Below are 24,198 nucleotides of genomic sequence, written 5' to 3'. Positions count from 1 at the left end.
ATACTGATTTGATGATTATAGCTTTGTAATATAGCTTGAAGTCTGGAATTGGTTGTCACCAGCTTTGGTTTTCTTTTTCGACATTCCTTTGGATATTTGGAGTCTTTTCTGGTTCCATACAATTTTTAGGATTGTTTGTTATAGCTCTGTGAAAATTACTGATGGTATTTTGATGGGGATTGCTTTGGATGTTTAGATTGCTTTGGATAGCATAGGCATGTTCTTCCAATCCATGAGCATGGAATGTTTTTTTTTTTTTTTCATTTCTTTATGTCTTCCTCAATTTCTTTCATAAGTGTTCTATAGTTTTCAGAGTACACATCCTTATCTCTTTGGTTAGGTTTATTCCCAGGTATCTTTTGGGTTTTGGTGCAATTGTAAATGGGATCAATTCTTTAATTACTCTTTCTTCTGAAAAATGAGAATTACAGAACAATATCCCTGATGAACATGGATGCCAAAATTCTCACCAAGATATAGTACCTGATAGGATCCAACAGTACATTAAAAGGATTATTCACCATGACCAAGTGGGATTTACTCCTGGGTTGCAGCGGTGGTTCAACATCTGCCTATCAATCAGTGTGATATACCACATTAATAGAAGTAAAGACAAGAACCATATGATCCTCTCAATTGATACAGAAAGAGCATTTGACAAAATACAGTATCTTCTTTTTTTTATTTATTTTTATTATTATGTTATGTTAATCCCCATACATTACATCATTAGTTCTTGATGTAGTGTTCCATGATTCATTGTTTATATATAACACCCAGTGCTCCATTCAATATGTGCTCTTTTTAATACCCATCACCAGGCTAACCCATCCCCCCAGCCCCCTCCCCTCTAGAACCCTCAGTTTGTTTCTCGGAGTCCATAGTCTCTCATGGTTCGTCTGCCCCTCCGATTTCCCCCCTTCATTCTTCCCCTCCTGCTATCTTCTTCTTCTTCTTCTTCTTCTTCTTCTTCTTCTTCTTCTTCTTCTTCTTCTTCTTCTTCTTCTTCTTCTTCTTCTTCTTCTTCAACATATAATGTATTATTTGTTTCAGAGGTACAGGTCTGTGATTCAACAGTCTTACACAATTCACAGTGCTCACCATAGCACATACCCTCCACAATGTCTATCACCCACCCACCCCATCCCTCACAACCCCCACCACTCCAGTATCCTTTCTTGATTAAAACTCTCTACAGGGTAGGGATAGAGGGAAAATACCTCAATATCATAAAAGCCATTTATGAAGAAAAGTCAATATCATCCTCATTGGGGAAAAAAATGAGCGCTTTCCCCTAAGGTCAGGAACATGAAAGGGATGTCCACTCTCACCACTGCTGTTCAGCAGAGTACTGGAAGTCCTAGCCTCAGCAATCAGAAAACATAAAGAAATAAAAGGCATCCAAATTGGCAAAAAAGAAGTCAAACTTATGGTACTCTATGTAGAAAACCCAAAAGACTCCACAAAAAAATTGCTAGAACTCATACAGGAATTCAGCAAAGGGGCAGGATATAAAATCATTGCACAGATGTCAATTGCATTTATATACCCTAAATCACTTAATATTTTTTTAATTATGTTCAGTTAGCCACCATATATTACATCATTAGTTTTTGATATAGTGTTCAATGATTCATTAGTTGCCTAAAACACCCAGTGCTCACCCCAACACATGCCCTCATTAATACACATCACCTGGCGACCCCATCACCCTATGCCCCTCCCCTATGAAACCCTCAGTTTATTTCCCGGAGTCCATAGTCCCTCATGATTTGTATCCCCCTCTGATTCCCCCCTATAGGTTCCCTCCCTTCTCCTAAGCTCTTCTGTGCTATGCCTTATGTTCCACATATGAGTGAAACCATATGATAATTGTCTTTCTCTGCTTGACTTATTTCACTTAGCATAATCCCCTCCAGTTCCATTCATGTCAGTGTGAATGGTGGGTATTCATCCTTTCTGATGGCTGAGAAACATTACATTGTATATATGTACCACATCTTCTTTATCCATTCATCTTTGGAAGAGCATCTCAGCTCCTTCCACAGTTTGGCTATAGTGGACATTGCTGCTATGAACATTGGGATGCAGGTGGCCGTTCTTTTCACTACATGTGTATCTTTGGGGTGAATACCTAGTAGTGCAATTGCTGCATCATTGGGTAGCTGCATATTTAACATCTTGAGGAAACTCCATACTGTTTTCCAAAGTGGCTGTACCAGTTTGCCTTTCCATCAACAGTGTAAGAGGATTCCCCTTTCTCCACCTTCTTGCAAACATTTGTTGTTTCCTGCCTTGTTAATTTTTGCCATTCTAGCTGGTGAAAGATGGTATCTCATTGTGGTTTTGATTTGAATTTCCTTGATGGCTAGTGATATTGAACATTTTTTCATATGTCTGTTAGCCATTTGTATTTCTTCTTTGAGAAGTGTCTGTTCATGTATTCTGCCCATTTTTTGACTGGATTATTTGTTTTTTGGGTGTTGAGTTTGAGAAGTTCTTTATAGATCTTGGATATCAGCCCTTTATCTGTAAGGTAATTTGCAAGTATCTTTTCCCATTCTGTGGGTTGCCTCTTAGTTTTATTGACTGTTTCTTTTGCTGAACACAAGCTTTTTATTTCTATGAAGTCCCAAAAGTTCATTTTTGCTTTTGTTTCCCTTGCCTTTGGAGACGTGTCTTGAAAGAAGTTGCTGTGGCCCGTGTCAAAGAGGTTACTGCCTATGTTCTCCTCTAGGATTTTGATGGATTCCTGTCTCACATTGAGGTCTTTCATCCATTTGGAGTTTATCTTTGTGGATGGTATGAGACAATAGTCCAGTTTCATTCTTCTGCATGTGGCTGTCCAATTTTCCCAGCACCACTTATTAAAGAGACTGTCTTTTTTGCATTGGATATTTTTTCCTATTTCACAAAGATTAGTTGACCATAGAGTTGAGGGTCCATTTCTGGAGTCTCCAGTCTGTTCCATTGATCTATATGTCTGTTTTTGTGCCAATACCATGGTGTCTTGGTGATCATAGCTTTGTAATATAGCATGAAGTCAAGTAACATGATGCCCCCAGGTTTGTTTTTCTTTTTCAACATTCCTTGGTGATTCAGGGTCTTTTCTGATTCCATACAAATTTTAGGATTGTTTGTTCCAGCCTTTGAAAAATGCCAATGGTATTTTGATATGGATAGCATTGAAAATGTAGATTGCTCTATGCAGCATAGACATTTTAACAATGTTCTTCCAGTCCATGAGTGTGGAATGTTTTTCCATGTTTTTGTGCCTTCCTCAATTTCTTTCATAAGTGTTCTGTAGTTTCTAGAGTACAGATGCTTTACCTCTTTGGTTAGGTTTATTGCTAGGTATCTTATGGTTTTTGGTGCTATTGTAAATGGAATCAATTCCTTAATTTGTCTTTCTACACTTACATTGTTAATGTATCAAAAAGCAACTGATATCTGTGCATTGATTTTTGTATCCTGCCATATTGCTGAATTGCTGTATGAGTTCTAGCAATTTGCGGGTAGAGTCTTTTGGGTTTTCCATATAAAGTATGGTGTCATCTGTGAAGAGAGATTTGGACTTCTTCTTTGCCAATTTGAATGCCTTTTATTTCTTTTTATTTTCTGATTGCTGATGCTAGGACTTCTAGTACTACATTGAGCAATAGTGGTGAGAGTGGGCATCCCTGCTGTGTTCCTGACCTTAAGGCAAAGCTCTCAGCTTTTCCTCATTGAGAATGATGTTCAGTTTAGGCTTTTCATACATTTTTATGAAACTGAGGAATGTTCCCTCTATCCCTACACTCTGAAGTCTTTTAATCAGGAAAGGATTCTGTATTTTGTCAAATCCTTTTTATACATCAATTGAGAGGATCATATGGTACTTGTCTTTTCTTTTATTAATGTGCTCTATCACGCTGATTGTTTTGTGAATGTTGAACCACCCTTGCATCCAAGGAATAAATGCTACCTGGTCGTGATGGATAATTCTTTTAATGTACTCTTGGATGCTATTGGCTAGGATCTTGTTGAGTATTTTGACATCCATGTTCATCGAGGATATTGGTCTGTAATTCTTTTTGATGGGGTCTTTGCCTGGTTTGGGGATCAGGGTAATGCTGGCCTCATAGAATGAGTTTGGATGTTTTCCTTCCATTTCTATTTTTTGGAACAGGTTCAGTAGAATAGACATGATTTCTTATTTAAATGTTTGGTCAAATTCCCCTGGGAAGCCATCTGGCCCTTGACTCTTGTTTTTTCAGAGGTTTTTCATTACTGCTTCAATTTCCTTACTGGTTATTGGTCTGTTCAGATTGTCTATTTCTTCCTGTTTCAGGCTTGGTGGTTGATAAGTTTCCAGGAATGCATCCATTTCTTCCAGATGGCCTAGTTTGTTGGCATATAGCTGCTGGTAGTAAGTTCTAATAATTGTCTCTATTTCCTTGGTATTGGTCGTGATCTCTCCACTTTCATTCATGGTTTTATTAATTTGGGTCCTTTCTCTTTTCTTTTGGATAAGTCTGGCCAGAGGTTTATCAACTTTAATTCTTTCAAAGAAACATCTTCTAGTTTCATTGATCTGTTCTATTGTTCTTCTAGTTTCTATTTCATTGGTTTCTGCTCTAATCTTTATTATTTCTCTTCTGCTTGGTCTAGGCTTTATTTGCTGTTCTTTCTCCAGATCCTTTAGCTATAAGGTTAGCTTGTGCATTTGATTTTTCTAACTTTTTGAGAGAGCCTTGGATGGCTATGCTATGTCCCTCTAAGGACCACCTTTGCATTATCCCATAGGTTTTGGACCAATGTGTTTTCATTTGCATTGGTTTGCATGATTTGTTTAAGTTCTTTAATTTCCTGGTTGACCCATTCATTCTTTAGCACGATGCTTTTTAACCTCTACGTGTTTGTGTTCCTTTCAAATTTTTCCTTGTGGTTGAGTTCCCATTTCAATGCATTGTGGTCTGAAAATATGCAGGGAATAATCTCAATCTTTTGGTATCAGTTCAGACCTGATTTGTGACCCAGTATGTGATCTATTCTGGAGAAAGTTCTGTGTACACTCAAGAAGAATGAGTATTCTGTTCTTTTAGGATGGAATGTTCTTTGTATATCTACAAAGAACATCTAGTCCAATATTTCCTTCAAAGCTCTTGTTCCTTTGTTGATCTTCTGCTTAGATGATTTGTCCATTGCTGACAGTGGAGCATTGATGTCTCCTACTATTAATGTATTATTATCAATATGATTCTTTATTTTGGTTAACAGTTGGCTTATGTAGTTGGCTGCTCCCATGTTGAAGGCATAGATATTTATCATTGTTAGATTTTCTTGTTGGAAAAACCCTTTAAGTATGATATAGTGCCCCTCTATATCTCTTACTACAGCCTTTGGTTAAAATCTGTCTGATATGAGAATTGCTACCCCAGCTTTCTTTTGAGGTCCATTGGCATGATAAATGGTCCTCCATCCTCTCACTTTCCATCTGGAGGTTTCTTTAGGTTCAAAATGAGTCTCTTGTAATCAGCATATGGATGGATCCTGTCTTTTTTATCCAATCTGCAACACTGTGCCGTTTCATGGGAACATTTAGGCCATTCACGTTGGGAGTGAAAGATACTAATTTTGAAAGATACTAATTTACTGCCATCATATTGCCTGTAAAGTCCCTGTTTCTATAGATTGTCTCTGTAAATTTCTGGTCTATATTACTCTTGGGGTCTTTCTTCTTTTATAGAACACCCCCTTAATATTTCATGCAGGGCTGGCTTGGTCACATATTCTTTCAGTTTCTGCCATTCTTGGAAGCTCTTTGTCTCTCTGTCCATTTTGAAGTACAGCCTTGCTGAATAAAGTGTTCTGGGCTGCATGTTCTTCTCATTTATTACCCTGAATATGCCTTGCCAACCCTTTTTGGCTTGCCAGGTCTCTGTGGACAGGTTTGACGTTATTCTGATGTTCCTCCCTCTGTACTTAAGAAATCTCTTTCCCCTGGCTGCTCTCAGCATAGCTACCTTGGCTCTAAGATTTGCAAGTTTCAGTATTATATGCTGGGGCGTTGGTCTATATTTATTGATCTTGGGAGGGGTCCTCTCTGCCTCTTGGACTTGAATGCTTGTTTCCTTCCCCAGGTTAGGGTAGTTTTCAGCTATGAATTGCTCAAATATACCTTCTAGTCCTCTCTCTCCACCCCCTCAGGGATCCCAATAATTCTGACATTGGATCATTTCATGGCATCATTGATCTCTCTAATTCTTATCTCATGGGCTTCTAGTTGCTTATCCCTATCCTCCTCATCTTCCTTCCTTTCTATCAGCCTATCTTCTAGATCACTATTTCGTTCTTCTGCCTTATTTACCCTGCCTGTTAGAGTATCCAGTTTAGACTGCATCTCATTCACAGCATTTTTACTTTCGGCCTGATTAGATCTCATTTCTGCCCTTAGAGATTTTATATTGTCACTAATGCTTTTTTCAAGCCTAGCTATTGACTTCATAATTGCTACCCCAAAGTCTACCTCTGACATCTTGCTTCTGTCCATATCCGTTAGATCTGTGGCAGAGGCCATTGTCTCTGGTTCTTTTCTTTGTTGTGAATTCCTCATCCTAGTCATTCTGTTGAGGGATGGTTGAACGAATGTACAGATTCCAAAATATCAACCACGACCCAAGCAAGATGCACCCTTGGAGAATATGGAGCAGTCAGAAGCCACCACTAAAAAGACATAGCCAATATGAAACACAAGAGTAAAACTTATAAAATTAAAAAAAAAAAATTCCAAAAAGGGTTGAGGGGAAAGGGGGATATAATCTCTCAGTGTGGACAAATTAAGGTTTTTCAGTTGTTCCTGGGTGTATTTCGGTCTGTTTGTTAGAGAACATACTACTTCCCAAAATTACAGGGTAAGTATAACTTGTGTGTCTGTATATATATATACAGACACACACACACATCTACAGGTAATGAATGAATGAATGAATAGGGAAAAAAGGACTACAATGAAGCATATATCTATAAAAAATATAGGTGTGAAAAAGTACAAGTTAAAAGTTACCATGAAATCTAAGTTGGTATATTAAACATCTAGTTGAAATGAGAAAAATGTGAAAAGAAAAAAACAAAGAAGAAGCTAAGGGAAAGAATAAAAAGAAAAAGAGAGTTGTATCTGAAAAATAAACAAGCCGTGAGGCAAACCCTGGAGCTCAAAATACTATTTTCCCCTGGTGTTGGGATTTTACAGTCTTATGGGGACCATTGGGTTGTCCTCTTGTTCTTCCAGCCTGTCTTCTTGGGGAGAGTCCTGCAGTGCTGTTTCTCAGGCAACCCTGCTTGGGCAGAGTTGCCCTGCCCCCTCTCCAAGGGTGCTTGGCTCAGTGGAAACCAGTTTTTTGAGCTTTTGTTCTCTGGAGGCTTTCTGTACCTCTTCTAAGAGTCAGAGCAAAAATGGCCGCACCCAAACCTCTGTCCCAGAGTGGAGAAATCAAAGTCTGCGCTCTTCACTAAACCCTCCTGGGACACAGTCTCCATTTCTGTATGCACCACTGAAAACTGCAACCTCCTGTGGTGCGTGCCCACAGTGATTCTCTCAGAGGTCGTCCCAGGTGCCTGGTCATGTTCCTGCCCTTTGTGCTTCTAAAACCGTGAGCGACCGTGCAACCCACATCTCCTGGATCCTATCTGGGTCCTGCTCTAAGGCCCTTTCGAGGCCACTAGCGCTCTGTGAGTTTTTTCCTGGTCCCCAGCAGGACGCTTTTGCACTCCAGTGTTATATCACTTTCCGGGAGCCAACTTATGGAAGTTCACTCCCCCTTCTGTTTATCTTCCAATAGCTACCTGAAGATTCATGACTCCACCCATCCTACCTGGTGACAGGCGGTGTTTTTCTGCTTGTAGAGATCCAGATATATATTCTTACATCTCAGGCTGATTTTGTGGTGTTCAGGATGGTGTGGTAGATATCCAGCTAAATTCAGGGGACCCGTTGAAATGGGTTCCCCTACTCCTCTGCCATCTTTCCTCTCCAGTGCTCACTTAATATTTTTAATCATTATTTTATGGCTGTCTTATAAATTTGTCATAATTTTCTGGTTTTTTTAAATTTTCACTTTTAATGGTAAAATGAATACATGGCCTTAATAACCATTTAAACACATAACAAAATTTAATAAAATTTAGCATTATTTTCCCTTCTCTATCACTCTTATGCTATGTGAGATAATCAGTATAAGTGTGGTGTGCCTATTTCCATACTTATGTTCATATAAGCATATATACAGATAAGACTTTTTAAAAACTTTTTTTACTTACAAAAATTATACCAAACATATTACTCTGTAACTTGTTTTTTTTTAACTTAATTTATCACAAGTAACTCTCCAAGTGAGGAATATAGAATCTAACTATAACTCCTTCTATCAGTCAGGGTTCAACCTGAGAAGCATAACTCATAGGAGATGCATTATTAAGAGATTTATTCTAGGAATTGGCTTATGTGATTACAAAACCTGGCTAAGCAACTCCAGTATCTGTGGAGCAGACAATCAGAATGCAAGATCATGAGCAGACTCAAACTCATGGGCGTAGTCCAAAGCTGTCATCTATAGGCAGGAAGATCATGAGAAGGATGGGACTCCACATACATGGGCTAAAGCTGAGGCAGAATTTCTTCTCCTTTGTGGGGAGACCTCTACCCTGTTTTTTTAAGTGGTAAAAACACCATGAGCTCTATGCTCTTAACACATTTTTAAGTGCATAATATAGCAATATTAATTGTGGGTTCAGTGTTATACAGCAGATCTATAGAACTTATGCATATCTTGCATAAATGGAACTAGAGTCTTGATAGGATTGCTTTGAATTTGTAGATGACCTTCAGCACAATGGATATTTTAACAATATTAAGTCTTCCAGTACAAAAACAAAACAACAACAACAACAACAACAAAAAGCAACAAAAAACTAAAGACCAATATCCCCAATGAACACACATGAAACAATCTTTGATAAAACAGCAACAAACAGAATTCAGCAGCATAATAAAAGGATCACACACAATGACCAAGTCGGATTTGTCCCTGGGTTGCAATGATGGCTTAACATATGCAAATTAATTAATGTGATATAATTAAATTAAATATAGAAATCACATCATCATATCTATAGATGTAGGAAAAATATTTGACATAATTTATCCTTCTTTCCTGATAAAAAAAGACTCACAACAAACTCTGTATAGAAGGAATTTACCTGAACATAATAAAGGCCATATATCCAAAGGCCCATGGCTAACATCATACTCAAGGGGGAAAAACTGAAAGCTTTTCCTCTTAGATCGAAGACAAGAAAAGGATGCCCATTTTCACCACTTCTATTCGACATAGTAGTGGAAGTCCCAGCCAGAGAAAATTAGGCAAGAAAAAAATAAAAAGCATCTAAATGGGAGAGGAAGAAGTAAAATTATTTCTGTTTGTAGATGACATTATTTTATATATAGAAAACCTTAAAGACTCCTCAGAAAAAACTTCTATATTTAATAAATGAATTCAGTAGAGTTGATGGGTACAAAATCAATGTACAAAAATCAATTGTGTTTCTATACACTAACAATGAACTATCTGAAAAAGAAATTAAGCAAACAGTCCCAATTATAATCATATCAAAATGGATGTGATTATATTTAGGAATAAACTTAACCAAGGAAGTGAAAGACTTGTACACCAAAAACTATAAAACCTTGCTGAAAGAAATTAAAGAACACATAAATAAATAGACTTAATATTGTTAAAATGTCCATTTTACCCAATGCCAGCAATAGATTTAATGTGATCTTATCAAAACTCCAGTGGTATTTTTTTTTTTTACTGAAATAGAAATAACAATCCTAAAATTCATGTGGAACCACAAAAGACCCATCATATAGCTAAAGATATTTGAGAGAGGAGAACAAAGCTGGAGGTATCATGTCAAAATATATTACAAAGCTACATTAATTAAAACACTATGGTACTGGCATAAAGACAGGATATAGACCAATGGAATAGGATAGAGAGCCTAGAAATAAACCCACACATATACAGTCAACATATGTTTGACAGTAGTACCAAGAATGCACAATTGGGAAAGGATGGTTTCTTCAATAAATTGTGCTGGGAAAACTGGATATCCACAGGCAAAAGAATGAAATTGAATTCCTATCTTACACCATAAATGAAAATTAACTCAAAATGTATCAAAGACCTAATTGTATGACCCAAAACTGTGAAACTCCTAGAAGAAAACATAGGGAAAGAGCTTCTTGGCATTGATCTTGGCAATGATTTTTTTGGATATGACACCAGAAGCACAGTCAACAAAGCAAAACTACAGCAAAATAAAATTATTTTGCACAGCAAAGGAACAGAATGAAAAGGCAACCTATGGCATCAGAGAAAATATTTGCAAATGCTGTATATGATAGGAGGTCAATTTCCAAAATATATAAGGAACTCTTACAACTCAATAGCAAAATATCAAATAATTTTAAAAATGGACAAAGGACTTGAATAGACATTTCTGTTACTTTATTACTTTTTGCTATTTGATTTTTTCTTCCTTTTGAAACTTTTCTTTAAAAATTTTTCTTATTATAATCTCTTATCCTTTGACTCATTATTTCCTTGTCTATGTTTTTGCTTTTGGTTGTGAAATATTTTTCCATTTCACACCATACTTTATTCATCCGTTCTTCATTTAACAGCCTCTTAACTCATGTTCTCATTTTTTTTTGCCCCTGTATACTATGAAATGCATTGTTATAGCTAAATATTTGTTCAAGTTCTCACCATTTATTTATTTGCTTTTCAAGACTTTTGATATATCTTGCCAAAATTACTCCTTCAGAAAAGTTGTACTAATTTGTACATTTAAGAAAGGTCTATGTTTTTTATAACAGTCATGTATTTTTATGTTATAGGCTTTGAAATTTCTGAAAACCAGAAGAGGCAGGCTGCAATGACTGTGAGAAAAGTCCCTAAACAAAAAGGTAAAGCTGCCTTTAACCACTGCCACCCCAGCAGCCCCACTTACTCTCTTTGTGAGACTGGGAAGCCATAAACCATGTGATTGTATATCCCCAGGCTTGTTTCTAGGCTGAAGTTCACTTGGGGTGATGGGGAGTGTCTGGGTTTCCAGGTGTCCCTGATGACAAGTGGCAAATGGTCTTAAAGACATAAGGCTTAGGAGTAAATAGTGTAAGGTATTTATGTCCAAAAATAGTTCTTTGGGTACAAGAAAAAATAGAATTTCTATTTCTTTTCATTTTTACATAAGTAAAAGAGAGAGAAAAACTAAACTTTATTCACAATTTAGAGAGAGATAGATAATAATAACATGTAATTTTTATTAATAAGTATATTTGGAATATGTATATAATTTTCTTTCATTTGTTTGGGGACATTTTCAAGGTTAGGAGTCTCAAATCAGAATAGAGAACTTCAAACTGAACCAAGACAGAAGATTCAGATATTTATTCTCTTTCTCTGAACCATAAACTAAAGTACTTAAAAAAGGAAAATAGGGGTGCCTGTTGGCTCAGTCGGTTGTCTGACTCTTGATTTTGGCTCAGGTCGTGAGATCAAGCCCCGATCGATCACTGGGTGTGGAGCTCCACACTGGGTGTGGGGCTTGCTTAAAATTCTCTCTCCCTCTCCCTCTGTCCCTCCCTTCCCACCCCCTCCCCCGTGTGCCCACACTGACACTCTCTCTCTCTCTCTCAAAAAAAAAAAAAAAAGGAAAATACCTTAAGAATTGATTTGATTATGAAATGAAGCTTTATTTTCTCATTTTCATGAACTAGACATAATTAAAATGCTTAGTTGAACAAAAGGAAGTAACTACCCTTTGTTTATTCATGAGCCTCTTCAGTACCAGTCATTTTATATAAGTTCTTTAATTTTATCTTTATGGTACTTCTGAAAAGGTAGGCATTCTTAGCCTCATTTTCCAGATGAGGAAACAAGATCTTTGGGGTGAAGTGATTGTGAACTTAACTCATCTTGATTCCAAGTCCACTGTTCTTCCCTCACCATCTCAGGGTTCTGCTGATTCTCTATGCTGGGAAAGAACAGCTTACTTTTTTTGTCCCACCTCAATTATTGACAGCTGCTTCTATTACTGACCACCACTGTCATTTTCCCCAGGCCCTTCCTCTGCTTCCTCAGTAGTCTATTTGGTTCAGAATGAGTCACCATACAAAATGATTAGATTCAAGTTGCCTGAAATTCCAGTGGCCACATAAAGCACCCTTAATTATTCCCAAATGAAGCTCCTTTCCACTGAGGAAGCTGTGTGCCTGTGAATATCTGATCTCCAATTAAACAGTGCACCTAGCTGGGACCCCTCTGGCTGGACATGCCTTCCTTTTAACTGCTTTTGTTTCTTGCCCTTGGGAGGCACTCATTGGCTCTTCCTCTCATCATGGAAATGCAATTATCTTCAGATAGGGAATTAAAGGCAATCACACCTAACCTCTCAGGAGTGAAACATGAGAGATAGTGTTAGAAAGCTATCTGGAGTTAATGTCAGTGAAGATATGGTTTGGATGAGTAGGGCAACCTTGTGAGAGACTGTGCTCCTTCCATAGAGATATAAGCAGAACAGAACCCCAGCCAGTAGGGGAGTCCTCAGGCTATAAAAAAGGCTACTGTCCTAGTGGCTTGCTTGTTTCCTGGAGGCTCTTAATGCTTGAACTTCTCTTACTCTGATCCCCTCTACTGTCCTCACCACACTGACCTTCATGATGGGATAGGACCGCTTTACCTCAGCTTAGGTTCCCTCAAGCCTATCTGAGGCTGGCTGTTCTTTTTTTTCACTATGAACTCTTAAAGCAAAGGAACATCCACAAAGCAATAAACCAGAAAACAGTCCTGCTCACTCATACCAAGCCTTTGTGTCAGTTTCCTTTTCCACCTGTCTAGTCACAAGGCTATTCCTTTCAGGTCCTCTCTTATTCCCCAGTATCTAAACAATGGTTCACATGAACAGCTTTCCACCTTTAACAATTCTAAAGTTTTCAAAGAAACTCATTTAGTTTCAAACCTCCCAAAATTCCTACGAATCCCCTCCACTATTTCTATTTCTAGTTTTCAAGACTCTCCTAGTCCAGGACTGTAATGACTGATATATTTTGAGACTCAAGGTAACTACACATGTGGAAACAATTGTCAAACTTAGGAATTCAATAGTGATATTATGTACATGGGAAGAACAAGAAGGGAATTCTTTCAGATACCCACAAAAGCAAGTTTCTTTAACCCTTCCAATGACCACTTCCTGGAAGTTATGGGAGCATTGTTTTTAAGATTTCTCTAATGCAGATGTAATTGGATAGGAAATTATTCTAGTGTTCTCTTCTAACCCCATCTATAATGCCATAGGACCTTATTAACTCAGTCTACTGCTCTGGAGGAGGGGAAGCCTGTCTGTAAGATAAGCAAAGAAGACAAAGCCTAGCTCCAAGGAAGGCCTTTCTACTTTATGTTTATCTTTTACACTGTCTTAGTTTTAAGAATTGATGTATAACTTATTGGAATTTGAATACTAATTCCTGGTCTATCAACCTATTTCAGTCTGTCATCATGGAGCTCCCTAGGGCCATGAGCAAAGCTCCCATCTCCAGAGGCTATAGGACTATCTCAAAATCAAATGAATATCCTAAAGTAACTAAAATAATCTTGAAAAAGAAGAGTAAAGTTGGGGTACTCAGTCTATCCTGATTTTAACACAAATTATATAGCTACAATAACCAAGATAGTGTGGTATTGGCAGAAGGATAGACATATTGTATTAGTGGAAGAGAACAGAGAAGCCAGAAATAGACCTACACAAATATGCCCAAGTAATTTTTGATAAAGATGCAAAAGAAATTTAGTGGAGGAAGGGTAGTCTTTTCAACAAATGCTGCTTCAGCCATAGACCAAAAATAAACTTCAACCTAAACTCATACCTTACAAAAATGAACTCAGAATGGATAATGGACTTAAATTTAAAGCTACAAAACTTTTTTTAAAAAGGAGAAAATCTTCAGCATCTGGAGCTAGGCAAAGAAGTTCTTAGACTTGACACCAAAAGCTTGAACCATGAAATGAAAAATTGATACAATGGACCTCCTCAAAATAGACATTTTTGCTCTATGAAAGACCATATGAAGAGGATGAAAAGACAAGTTACTGGCTAGGAAAAATATTTGCAAACCATATATCTGAAAAAAAACACTAGTATCTAGAATATATAAAGAACTCTCAAAACTCAGCAGTAAAAAAAAAAAAAAAAACAACATACTCCAATTACAAAATGGGCAAAAGATGGATATTTTACTGAAGAGGATTATATAGATGACAGTTAAATACATGAAAAAATGTTCAACATTATTAATCATTGGAGAAATACGAATGAAAACCACAATGAGATATCACTACACACCTATTAAAAAGGCTAAAATAAAAAATAGTGACAACACCGAATGCTGGCAAGGGTGTAGAGGAACTGAATCATTTATACCTTGCTGGTGAGAATACTAAATGGTACAGCCACTCTGGAAAATAGTATGGTGGTTTCTTAGACACAAAACATACCACTACCATATACCCAGCAATTATACTCCTGGGCAGTTGTCCCAGAGAAATGAAAACTTTCACCAAAAAAACCCTCTATATGTTAACTAACTTGAATTTAAATAAAATCTTGGAGAAAAAAAAAAAAACTCTAAACAAATGTTTATAGCAGCTTTGTTCATGATAGCCCAAACTGGAACCATCCCAGATGTCTTTCAATGGGTGAGTAATTATGGTATACCCATACCATGGAATATTACTCATGAATAAAAAGGAGCCAACTATTGGTATATGGAACAACTTGGGTGAATCTCCAAGGAATTATGCTGCATGAGAAAAGCCAATCTCCAAAAGTTATATATGGTATGACTCCATTTATATAACATTCTTGAAATATTATCATTTAGTTAATGGTGAACAGATTAGTAGTTGCCAATGGTTAAGGGGGGGTGAGATCAGGAGAGAAGTAAGTGTGGTTATGGAAGAGTAACTAGTGATTTTGTGATATAAAAATGTCCTATCTCTTCTCTGTGTCTTGTAACAATGTTAATATCCTGGTTGTAATTTTGTACTACAGTTTTGCAAAATGTTATCATTGAAGAAACTGAGTAAAGACTACAAAGTATATCTCTGTATTGTTTCTTACAACTGCATGTAAACCTATAATACTCTCAAAATAAAAAGCTTAATTGAGAAATCAAAATGAACACTTCCCAAACTTTCTCCCTAATATTTTCATATCATTTGTTGGCACCCAGTACGCTCATCTTTCTGACACTTACCACCTTTGAAAATTGCCTGTTAAAGGACATCATCAAAATGGCAGAATAATTTTCTACTGTCTTCCCCCTAAAAAAACACTGATTTTGACAGTCACCCACAGATGAGTGTGCTTTTGTGAAAGTTCAAAAGTCCAGCAGAAAAGTTCCAGACTACCCATGGAGAAGAAAACAAACAAACAAACATGATTAGATGCATAGAAAAAAGAGGCAAGTCAATAAAGACTAGAGGAAGTGAGTACTTTTTCAAATGCAAAGACAGCAACGCAAGACTACAAGGAACATGAAAAATTGAGGAAACATGACATCACCAAAGGAACACAATTTTTTAGAAACTGACCCCCAAAGATATGGAGATATACAATTTTTTCCAGTAAACATTTCAAAAATAGTTTTTTAAAGGAAGCTCATTGTGCTACAAGAAAGCATAGAGAGACAATTCAACAAAATCAGGAAAACAATATACAAAACAAGAAATTTAACAGAGAGTAAATATCATAAGAACCAAATGGAAATTATAGAGATGAAGAATACAATGAATGAAAAAAAAAAAAGATGCAATGGAGAACATCAACAACAGATCTGAACAAGCAGAAGAAAGAATTTGTGAGGCCAAAGACAGGTCTTTTGAAATTGTCCAGAGTAAAACAAAGAAAAAATAATTTTAAAAAAGTGAAGAAAGCCTATGGGAGTTAATGGGATAAAATTAAGAGAAGCAATCTATAAAATATTGCAGTCCCAAAAGAAGAAAAGAGGGAGAAAGGGGAGGAAAGATTATTTAAAGAAATAACAGGGATGCCTGGGTGGCTCAGTTGTTAAGCATCTGACTTCGGCTCAGATCATGATCCCAGGGTTCTGGGATGGAGCCCCGCATCAAGCTCCCTGCTCAGTGGGGAGCCTCCTGCTTCTCTTTCTCCCACTCCCCCTGCTTGTGTTCCCTCTCTCGCTGTGTCTATGTCAAATAAATGAATAAAATCTTAAAAAAAAAATAACAGCTGAGAAATTTCCAATTCTGGATAGGTATTTGAATTGTCAGCTTCTTGAAGTTCATTGGCTTCCAAACAATTTTAACACAAATGATCTTCAAGATACATTATAAAACTCTCCAAAATCAAAGTCAAAGAGAAAAGATTAAAAAGGAGCAAGAGAAAAAAAATCCTCATATACAAGGAAACCCACATAAGACTATTCAAAGATTTCTCAGCAGGAACCTAGCAGACCAGGAGAGAGTGGGATGTTCTTCTTTCAAAGTTCTGAAAGAAGAAAACTGTCAACCAAAAACACTATACCCAGGAAGGTTTAGAAATGAAGGAGAAAGACTTTCCCAGAAAGAGGGATAGAATGAGAGAGAGGGAAAGAGTTTTATGTATCCAAAGTTAATTTTTTATCAGTATAAAATGGGCTATTGTAACTATAAGGTGTTTTATGTAAACCTCATTGTAACAACAAAGCAAGCACTTACAGTAGATACACACACAAAAAAGAGGTGAGTCAAAGCATACCTGTTAGGAAAACGATCGATTCATAAAGGAAGATAGCAAGAGAGGAAGAAAAGAACAAAATAACTATAAAACAGAAAATAATAAGATGACAATAGTAAGTCTTTACCTATCAATAATTACTTTATTGTTTTTTCTACAGTTTATTTTTATTTAAATTCAAGTTAGTTAGCATGTAGTGTAGTACTGGTTTCAGGAGTAAAATTTAGTGATTCATCACTTACATATAACACCCAGTGCTCATCCCAACAAGGGCCTTCCTTTAATGCCCATCACCCATTTAGCCTATCCACCCACCCACCTCCCCTCCAGCATGTAAATAGATTCAATTCTCTTGTCAACGTGCATAGAATGGCTGAATGGATAAAAATACAAGACACAACTATACATTGCCTACAAAGGACTAAGTTAATCTTTAAGGATACACATAGCCTCAAAGTTAAGAGATGGAAAAAGATATTCCATACAAGTGGAAGCCAAAAAGAGAGCAAGGGTATTTATGTGATACTTACATCAGATAAATAGACTACAAGTCAAAAACTGTCACAAGAGACAAAGAAGGTCATTATATAATGATAAAGGGTCAATTCATCAAGATATATATGTACCCAGAACATAATATATAAATTTTAAATATATATGTACCCAATATGGAGCACCTAAATATATTAAGCAAATACTAACATATCTGAAGGAAGAAATAGAAATATGATAATAGCAACAATTGATAGATCACCTAGACAAAAAATGATTAAGAAAACATTGGACTGGAAATATATTTAGACCAAAAGGAACTAAAAGACATATAAGGAACATGCCATCCAATAGCAGCAGCTATTTTCTCAAGTACAAATGGAACATGCTCTAGGGTAGTATGTGTTAGGTCACAAAACAAGTCTTACAAATTTAAGAAGACTGAAATCTTATCAAGTATCATTCAACCACAATGGTGTGAAACTAGAAATTGACAACAGGAGGAAAACTGTAAAGTTCACAAATACGTGGAAATTAAACAACACACTCCTGAACAACCAATGAGGTAAAGAAGAAATCAAAAGGAAAATAAAAAAATATCTTGAGATAAATGTAAGTGAAAACACAACATACCAAGTTATTAGATGTAGCAAAATCAGTTCTAGGAGGGAAGTTTATAGCCATAATGCCTACACAAAGAAAAAAACAATCAAATAAGCAACCTAACTTTACACTTCAAGGAACAAGCAAAAGAAGAAAATTTAAGCCCAATGTTGGCAGGAAAAAAGAAATAACAAATATCAGAGGAGAAATAGAGACCAGAAAAACAATAGAAAAGATCAATTAAATTAAGAGCTGGTTTTTGAAAAGATAAACAAAATTGACAAACTTAGCTAGACTAAGAAAGAGGGAGAAGACTTAAATAAAATTAGAAATTAAACAGGAGATGTTACATATGATGCCACAGAAATAGAATCATGAGAGTGATTCTGTGAACAAGTATATACTAACAAATTGGATGACCTAGAAGAAATGAATAATTTCCAAAAAAAACCATCCAATATATCAAGATTGAATTATGAAAAAAGAACATACCAAAAATGAGTAAAAAGATTGAATTAGTAAGCAGAAACCTCCCAACAAAGAAAAGCCCAAGAATAAATGGTTTCACTGGTGAATTGTACCGAGAATTTAAAGACTGTCAATCCTTCTCAAACTCTTCAAAAAAATTGAAGAGAAAGGAATACTCCCAAACTCATTTTATGAGACGAGCATTACACTGATACCAAATCCAGATAAGGACACTTTAGGAAAAGAAAACCACAGGACAATATTCCTGATGCAAAATTTCTTAACAAAATACTAGCTAACCAAATACAAGCACATTAAAAGGATCATACAACATCATCAAGTGGGATTCATTACTGAGATGCAAGGATGGGTTAACATATGCAACTCAAAAAATTGTAATACACCACATTAATAGAAAGATAAAAATCATATAATCGTCTCAATAGATCCTGAAAAAGCATATCCTTTCATGATAAGAACTCTCATCAAATTAGGTATAGAAGGAACTATCTCAATATAATAAAGGCAATATATGGCAAATCCACAACTAACATCATATTTAATGGTGAAAGTTTGAAAGCTATTTTTCTAATATAAGAACACAGTGGTGCCCAATCTCACCACTCCTATGCAACACAGTACTAGAAGTCTTAAGCAGAGAGCAATCAGGTAAGAAAAAGAAGGAAATTGTATCCAAATCAGAAAGGAGGAAGTAAAATTGATTCTGTTTGACTATGACAACATTTATGTATTTAAGAGCATCTACAAAACACCCACAACTAACACCACAGTGATGAGAGACTGATGCTTTTCCCCCTAAGATCAGGAAAAGGCAAAGATGTCCAGTCTCATCACCTCCATTCAACATTGTTCTGGAGGTTCTGGCCAAGGCAATTAGGCAAGAAGCAGAAACAAAAGGCATTCAGTTTGGAAAGGAAGAGGTAAAATGTGCCTCTGTTTGCAGATAACACAATCTTACATATAGAAAACTCTACAGTATACACACACACACACACACACACACCACTATTGGAGTTAATAAATGAATTCAGCAAAGTTGCAGGAATTAAGAAATTAAGAAAATCCATTTATAATGTTAACAAAATATTTAGGAATGAATTTAATAAAACAAGTATAAAATTTATTCTCTGCACACTACAAGACATTGTTGAAATATATTTGAAAAGCTCTACATAGCAAAACATCCCATGTTCATGAATTATAAGACTTAATTTTGCTAAAATGGTAATATTCCCCAAATTGATCTATAGATTCAAAATAATCCTTCAATCACAGTCAACTTCTTTGTAGAAACTGACCAGCTGATTATTTTTAGTTTATTTTTTATTTAGTATTGTTGATATACAATGTTACATTAGTTTCAGGTGTACAACATAGTGATTCAATTTCTCTATACATTATGTTGTGCTCACCACAAGTGTAGCTGCCACCTGTCACCATACAATTCTATTATAATATAATTTACTGTATTCCTTATTCTGTGCCATGACTTATTCATTCCACATCTGGAAGCCTGTATCTCCTACTTCCCTTTATGCATTTTGCCTCCCCCCCCTTTCCTCTGGCAACTGTCATTTCTCTGTATTCATAGGTCTGATTCTACTTTTTGTTTGTTTATTCATTTGATTTGTTTTTAGATTCCACGTAAGAGTAAAATCATATGGTATTTGTCTTTCCCAGTCTGACTTAATTCATTTAGCATAATACCCTCTAGGTTCGCCTATGTTGTTGCAAATGGCAAGATCTCATCCCTTTTTATAGTTGTGTAATATTCCATTACACACACACACACACAAACACCTTATATACATCTTCCTTATCCATTCTTCTGCTGATGGACATTTAGGTTGCTTCCAAATCTTGGCTATTGTAAATAGTGTTGCAATAAACATAGGGATGTATGCCTATCTTTTTGAATTAGTGTTTTTGTTTTTTGTTTGATATCCAATTATTGGGTAATATAATATTTCTATTTTGAATTTTTTGAGGACATTCCATACAGTTTTCCACAGTCACTGTATCAATTTACATTTGTACCAACAGGGCACAAGGATTCTCCACGTCCTCGCCAACACTTGTTATTTTTTGTCTTTTTTCTTTTAGCCATTCTGACAGCTGTAAGGTGATATCTCATAGTGGTGTTTATCTGCATTTCCTTGATGATTAGTGATGTCAAGCATCTCTTCATGTGTCTGTTGGCCATCTGGCCACAATGTCTAAAACAATATTGAAAAGGAAGAACAAAGCAGGAGGACTCACTTCCTGATTTCAAAGTGTGGTCCTCAGACCAACAGCATCAGTAACATGTGAGAATGTATTAGAAACATAAATTATCAGGCCCTTCCCCAGACCTACAACAGGTGATTCTGATACAGGCTCAAGTTTGAGAATCATAACTGGCCTAGACTGCAAATGAGATTAACTATACAGATGAATTTAATTTGCTTTTTCAACCTCCCCATTCTCTGGATACTTCTTTCTTTCTTTATACATAGAAGATAAAAAGAAAGACAAAACATATTGATGGAGAGGATATATAAAACCCTATTTCCTAATTAGAAGGAAATTCCTTTCCAATTTCCACTTTGGATTTATCTGTTCTGACCAGTAATTTTGAATGTGACCTTTGGCTGGTCTAACTTGATTTGCACTTGATACTTATTTGTCTAGTGGCTTGTTGCTTCTGGTAAAATCTTCAGCACACAAAACCAAACATTTAGAATACAGTATGAATAAACATTTTAAACAGAGATTACATTTCATTATGCCTGGCATGGTGTGCTCTGATTTTAGTTTGAAGACTCAGGGAAGGCAAATAGGTTTCAGAAAATAAAGAAAGAAAGGGCAGGGGAGGGGAGAATATATTCCCCATCTGGCAGATTAAGACAAGAGAGTCAGAAGTTTTATAGCAAGGAGAACAGAGGAATATAGTGCTCAAGCAGAATTAAGCTATGGAGCCCTCACTGGGGAAGAAGGGGGCTAGGGAACAACAGGGCTGGCTGAAGGCCTTGACAGGAGAGACCAGGGATTGGAGGGGACTCTGTGGGAGAAGCCCAGAGGGCAAATCAGGACTAGGGTTTCACACCTAAGGACCAGTGGCATGGAATACTAAAGGGCTGGAGTTGGCAGTCACGGAAAAAAGAAAAAAGAAAAAGAAAGGATTTTGTATGTAGAAAATCCTAAAGACTCTATCAAAAAACTGTTAGATTTAATCAATGAATTCAGTAAGGTTTTAGGATGCAAAATCAACATACAAAACTCAGTAGCATCTATACACCAACAATGAATTATTCAAAAAACAAAATAAAACAATCCATTTATAGTAGTATCAAAAATGATAAAATACTTAGGAATAAATCTACCCAAGGAGGTGAAAGATGTGTTCACTGAAAACTCTAAGACATTTATGAAAAAAAATTAACAAAAATAGAAGATATCCTGTGCCTGTAGATTGGAAGAATTAATATTGTTAAAATATCTGTACTACCCAAAACCATTCTATAGGTTCTGTGCATTTCCTATCAAGATTCAAATGACATTTTTTACAGAAATAAGAAAAACAATTCTGAAATTTGTATGGAACCATAAAAGACTGTGAATAGCCAAAGCAATCTTGAGAAAGAACAAAGCTGGAACCATCACACTTTCTGACTTAAAGCTATATTACAGGGGCACCTAGGTGGCTCAGTCGGTTAACCATCTGCCTTCAGCTCAGGTCATGATCTCAGGGTCCTGGGATTGAGCCCTGCATCAGGCTCTCTGCTCAGCAGGGAGTCTGCTTCTCCCTCTCCCTCTGCAGCTCCCCCTGCTTGTGCTCTCTCGCACTCTGTCAAGTAAATAAATAAAATCTTTAAAAAAAGCTATATTACAAAACTGTGGTAACCAAACAGTTTAGCACTGAGAAAAATATGGATACACAGACCAAAAGAAAAGAATTTAGATCCCAGAAATGAATCCATGCATATACAATCAAGTAAAATTTGACAAGGGAGCCAAGAATATTCAATAAAGAAGGACAGTCTTCAATAAGTGGTTCTGGGAAAATTAGATAGTCACATGCAAAAGGAAGAACTAGACCCCTATGTTACACCACTCATAAAAATTAATGTAAAATGGCTTAAAGACTTAAATATAAAGCCTGGAATCATCAATTACTATAAGACAACATGGGAGAAAGATCTTGACATTGGTTTTGGCAATGAATTATTGGACATGACACATAAAGCACAAGTAACAAAAGAAAAGCAAGTGAGATCACATCAAATTTAAAGGTTCTGCACAGCAAAAATCAACAAAATAAAAAAGCAACCTATGGAATGGGAAAATATTTGCAAACTACATAGTATGTGATAAGGGGTTAATATCCAAAATATTAAAAGAACTCATACTACTCAATAGCAAAAACCCACAAATAACCCAATTAAAAAAGAGGCAAAGGACCTGAATGGATACTTTTCCAAAGAAAATATTCAAAGGCTAATAAGTACATGAAAAGGTGCCCAGCATCACACTAATCATCAGGAAATTTAAATAACTACAATGAGATATCATGTCACACCTGTTAGAATGGCTTTCAAAAGACAAGCAATAATAAGGACTAACAAGGATATGGAGAGAAAGGAACCACTGTATACTGTGAGAATGTAAGTTGTACAGCCAGTATGGACAATAGTATGGGGGGTTCATCAAAAAATTTAAAAATATCTTGATGAAGTCCCAAAAGTTCATTTTTGCTTTTGTTTCACTAGCTTTTGGAGATGTATCTTGAAAGAAGTTGCTGTGGCCGATGTCAAAGAGGTTACTGCTTATGTTCTCCTCTAAGATTTTGATGGATTACTGTCTCACATTGAGGTTTTTCATCCATTTGGAGTTTATCTTTGTGTATGGTGTTAGAGAATGGTCGAGTTTCATTCTTCTGCATGTGGCTGTCCAATTTTCCCAGCACCATTTATTGAAGAGACTGTATTTTTTCCATTGCATAATTTTTCCTGCTTTGTCGAAGATTATTTGACCATAGAGTTGAGGGTCCATATCTGGACTCTCTTTTCTGTTCCATTGGTCTATATGTCTGTTTTTGTGCCAGTACCATGCTGTCTTGGTGATCACTGCTTCGTAATATAGCTTGAAATCGGGCAACATGATGCCCCCAGCTTTGTTTTTCTTTTTCAACATTTCCTTGGCAATTCAGGGTCTTCTCTGATTCCATACAAATTTTAGGATTGTTTGTTCCAGCACTTTGAAAAATGTCGTTGGAATTTTGATGGGATGGCATTGGAGGTATAGATTGCTCTGGGTAGCACAGACATTTTAACAATGTTTATTCTTCCAATCTATGAGCATGGAATATTTTTCCATCTTTTTGTGTCTTCTTCAATTTCTTTCATGAGTGTTCTGTAGTTCCTAGAGTAGAGATCCTTTACCTTTTTGGTTAGATTTATTCCGAGGTATGGTTTTTGGTGCTATTGTAAATGGAATCATGTCTCTAAGATAAAAAGCTTCTGCACAGCAAAGGGAACAGTCAACAAAACAAAGAGGCAACCCACAGAATGGGAGAAGATATTTGCAAATGACACTACAGATAAAGGGCTGGTATCCAAGATCTATAAAAAACTTCTCAAACTCACACCCAAAAAAACAATATTCAAGTCAAAAAATGGGCAGAAGACATGAACAGACACTTCTCCAAAGAAGACATACAAATGGCTAACATTCATAACGAAGTATGAACTTTGGGGACTTAATCATTATAAAAACCTCTTTCCCAGCAAAGGAAAG

The 24,198-nt window shown here is 36.2% G+C and overlaps 1 protein-coding gene across 3 annotated transcripts in view; it reads left to right on the top strand.

The window, feature by feature from the left end:
- Positions 1-24,198, top strand: part of ARHGEF9 (Cdc42 guanine nucleotide exchange factor 9) — a 242,054-nt gene that overhangs the window by 210,874 nt on the left and 6,982 nt on the right. For all 3 annotated transcript variants that reach the window (XM_064574140.1, XM_054508226.2, XM_064574141.1), the window contains one exon: positions 10,943-11,011. In XM_064574140.1, the coding sequence (XP_064430210.1) occupies positions 10,943-11,011 (69 nt within the window). The remainder of the gene's footprint in view (positions 1-10,942; positions 11,012-24,198) is intronic.

Source organism: Mirounga angustirostris, unplaced genomic scaffold, assembly GCF_029215605.1.
Source record: "Mirounga angustirostris isolate CCGP_5_RB_7025 unplaced genomic scaffold, mMirAng1.0.hap1 SCAF_11, whole genome shotgun sequence".
Taxonomy (NCBI): domain Eukaryota; kingdom Metazoa; phylum Chordata; class Mammalia; order Carnivora; family Phocidae; genus Mirounga; species Mirounga angustirostris.
The sequence above is the reverse complement of the archived record's forward strand: the minus strand, read 5'-3'. Positions and strand labels throughout refer to the sequence as shown.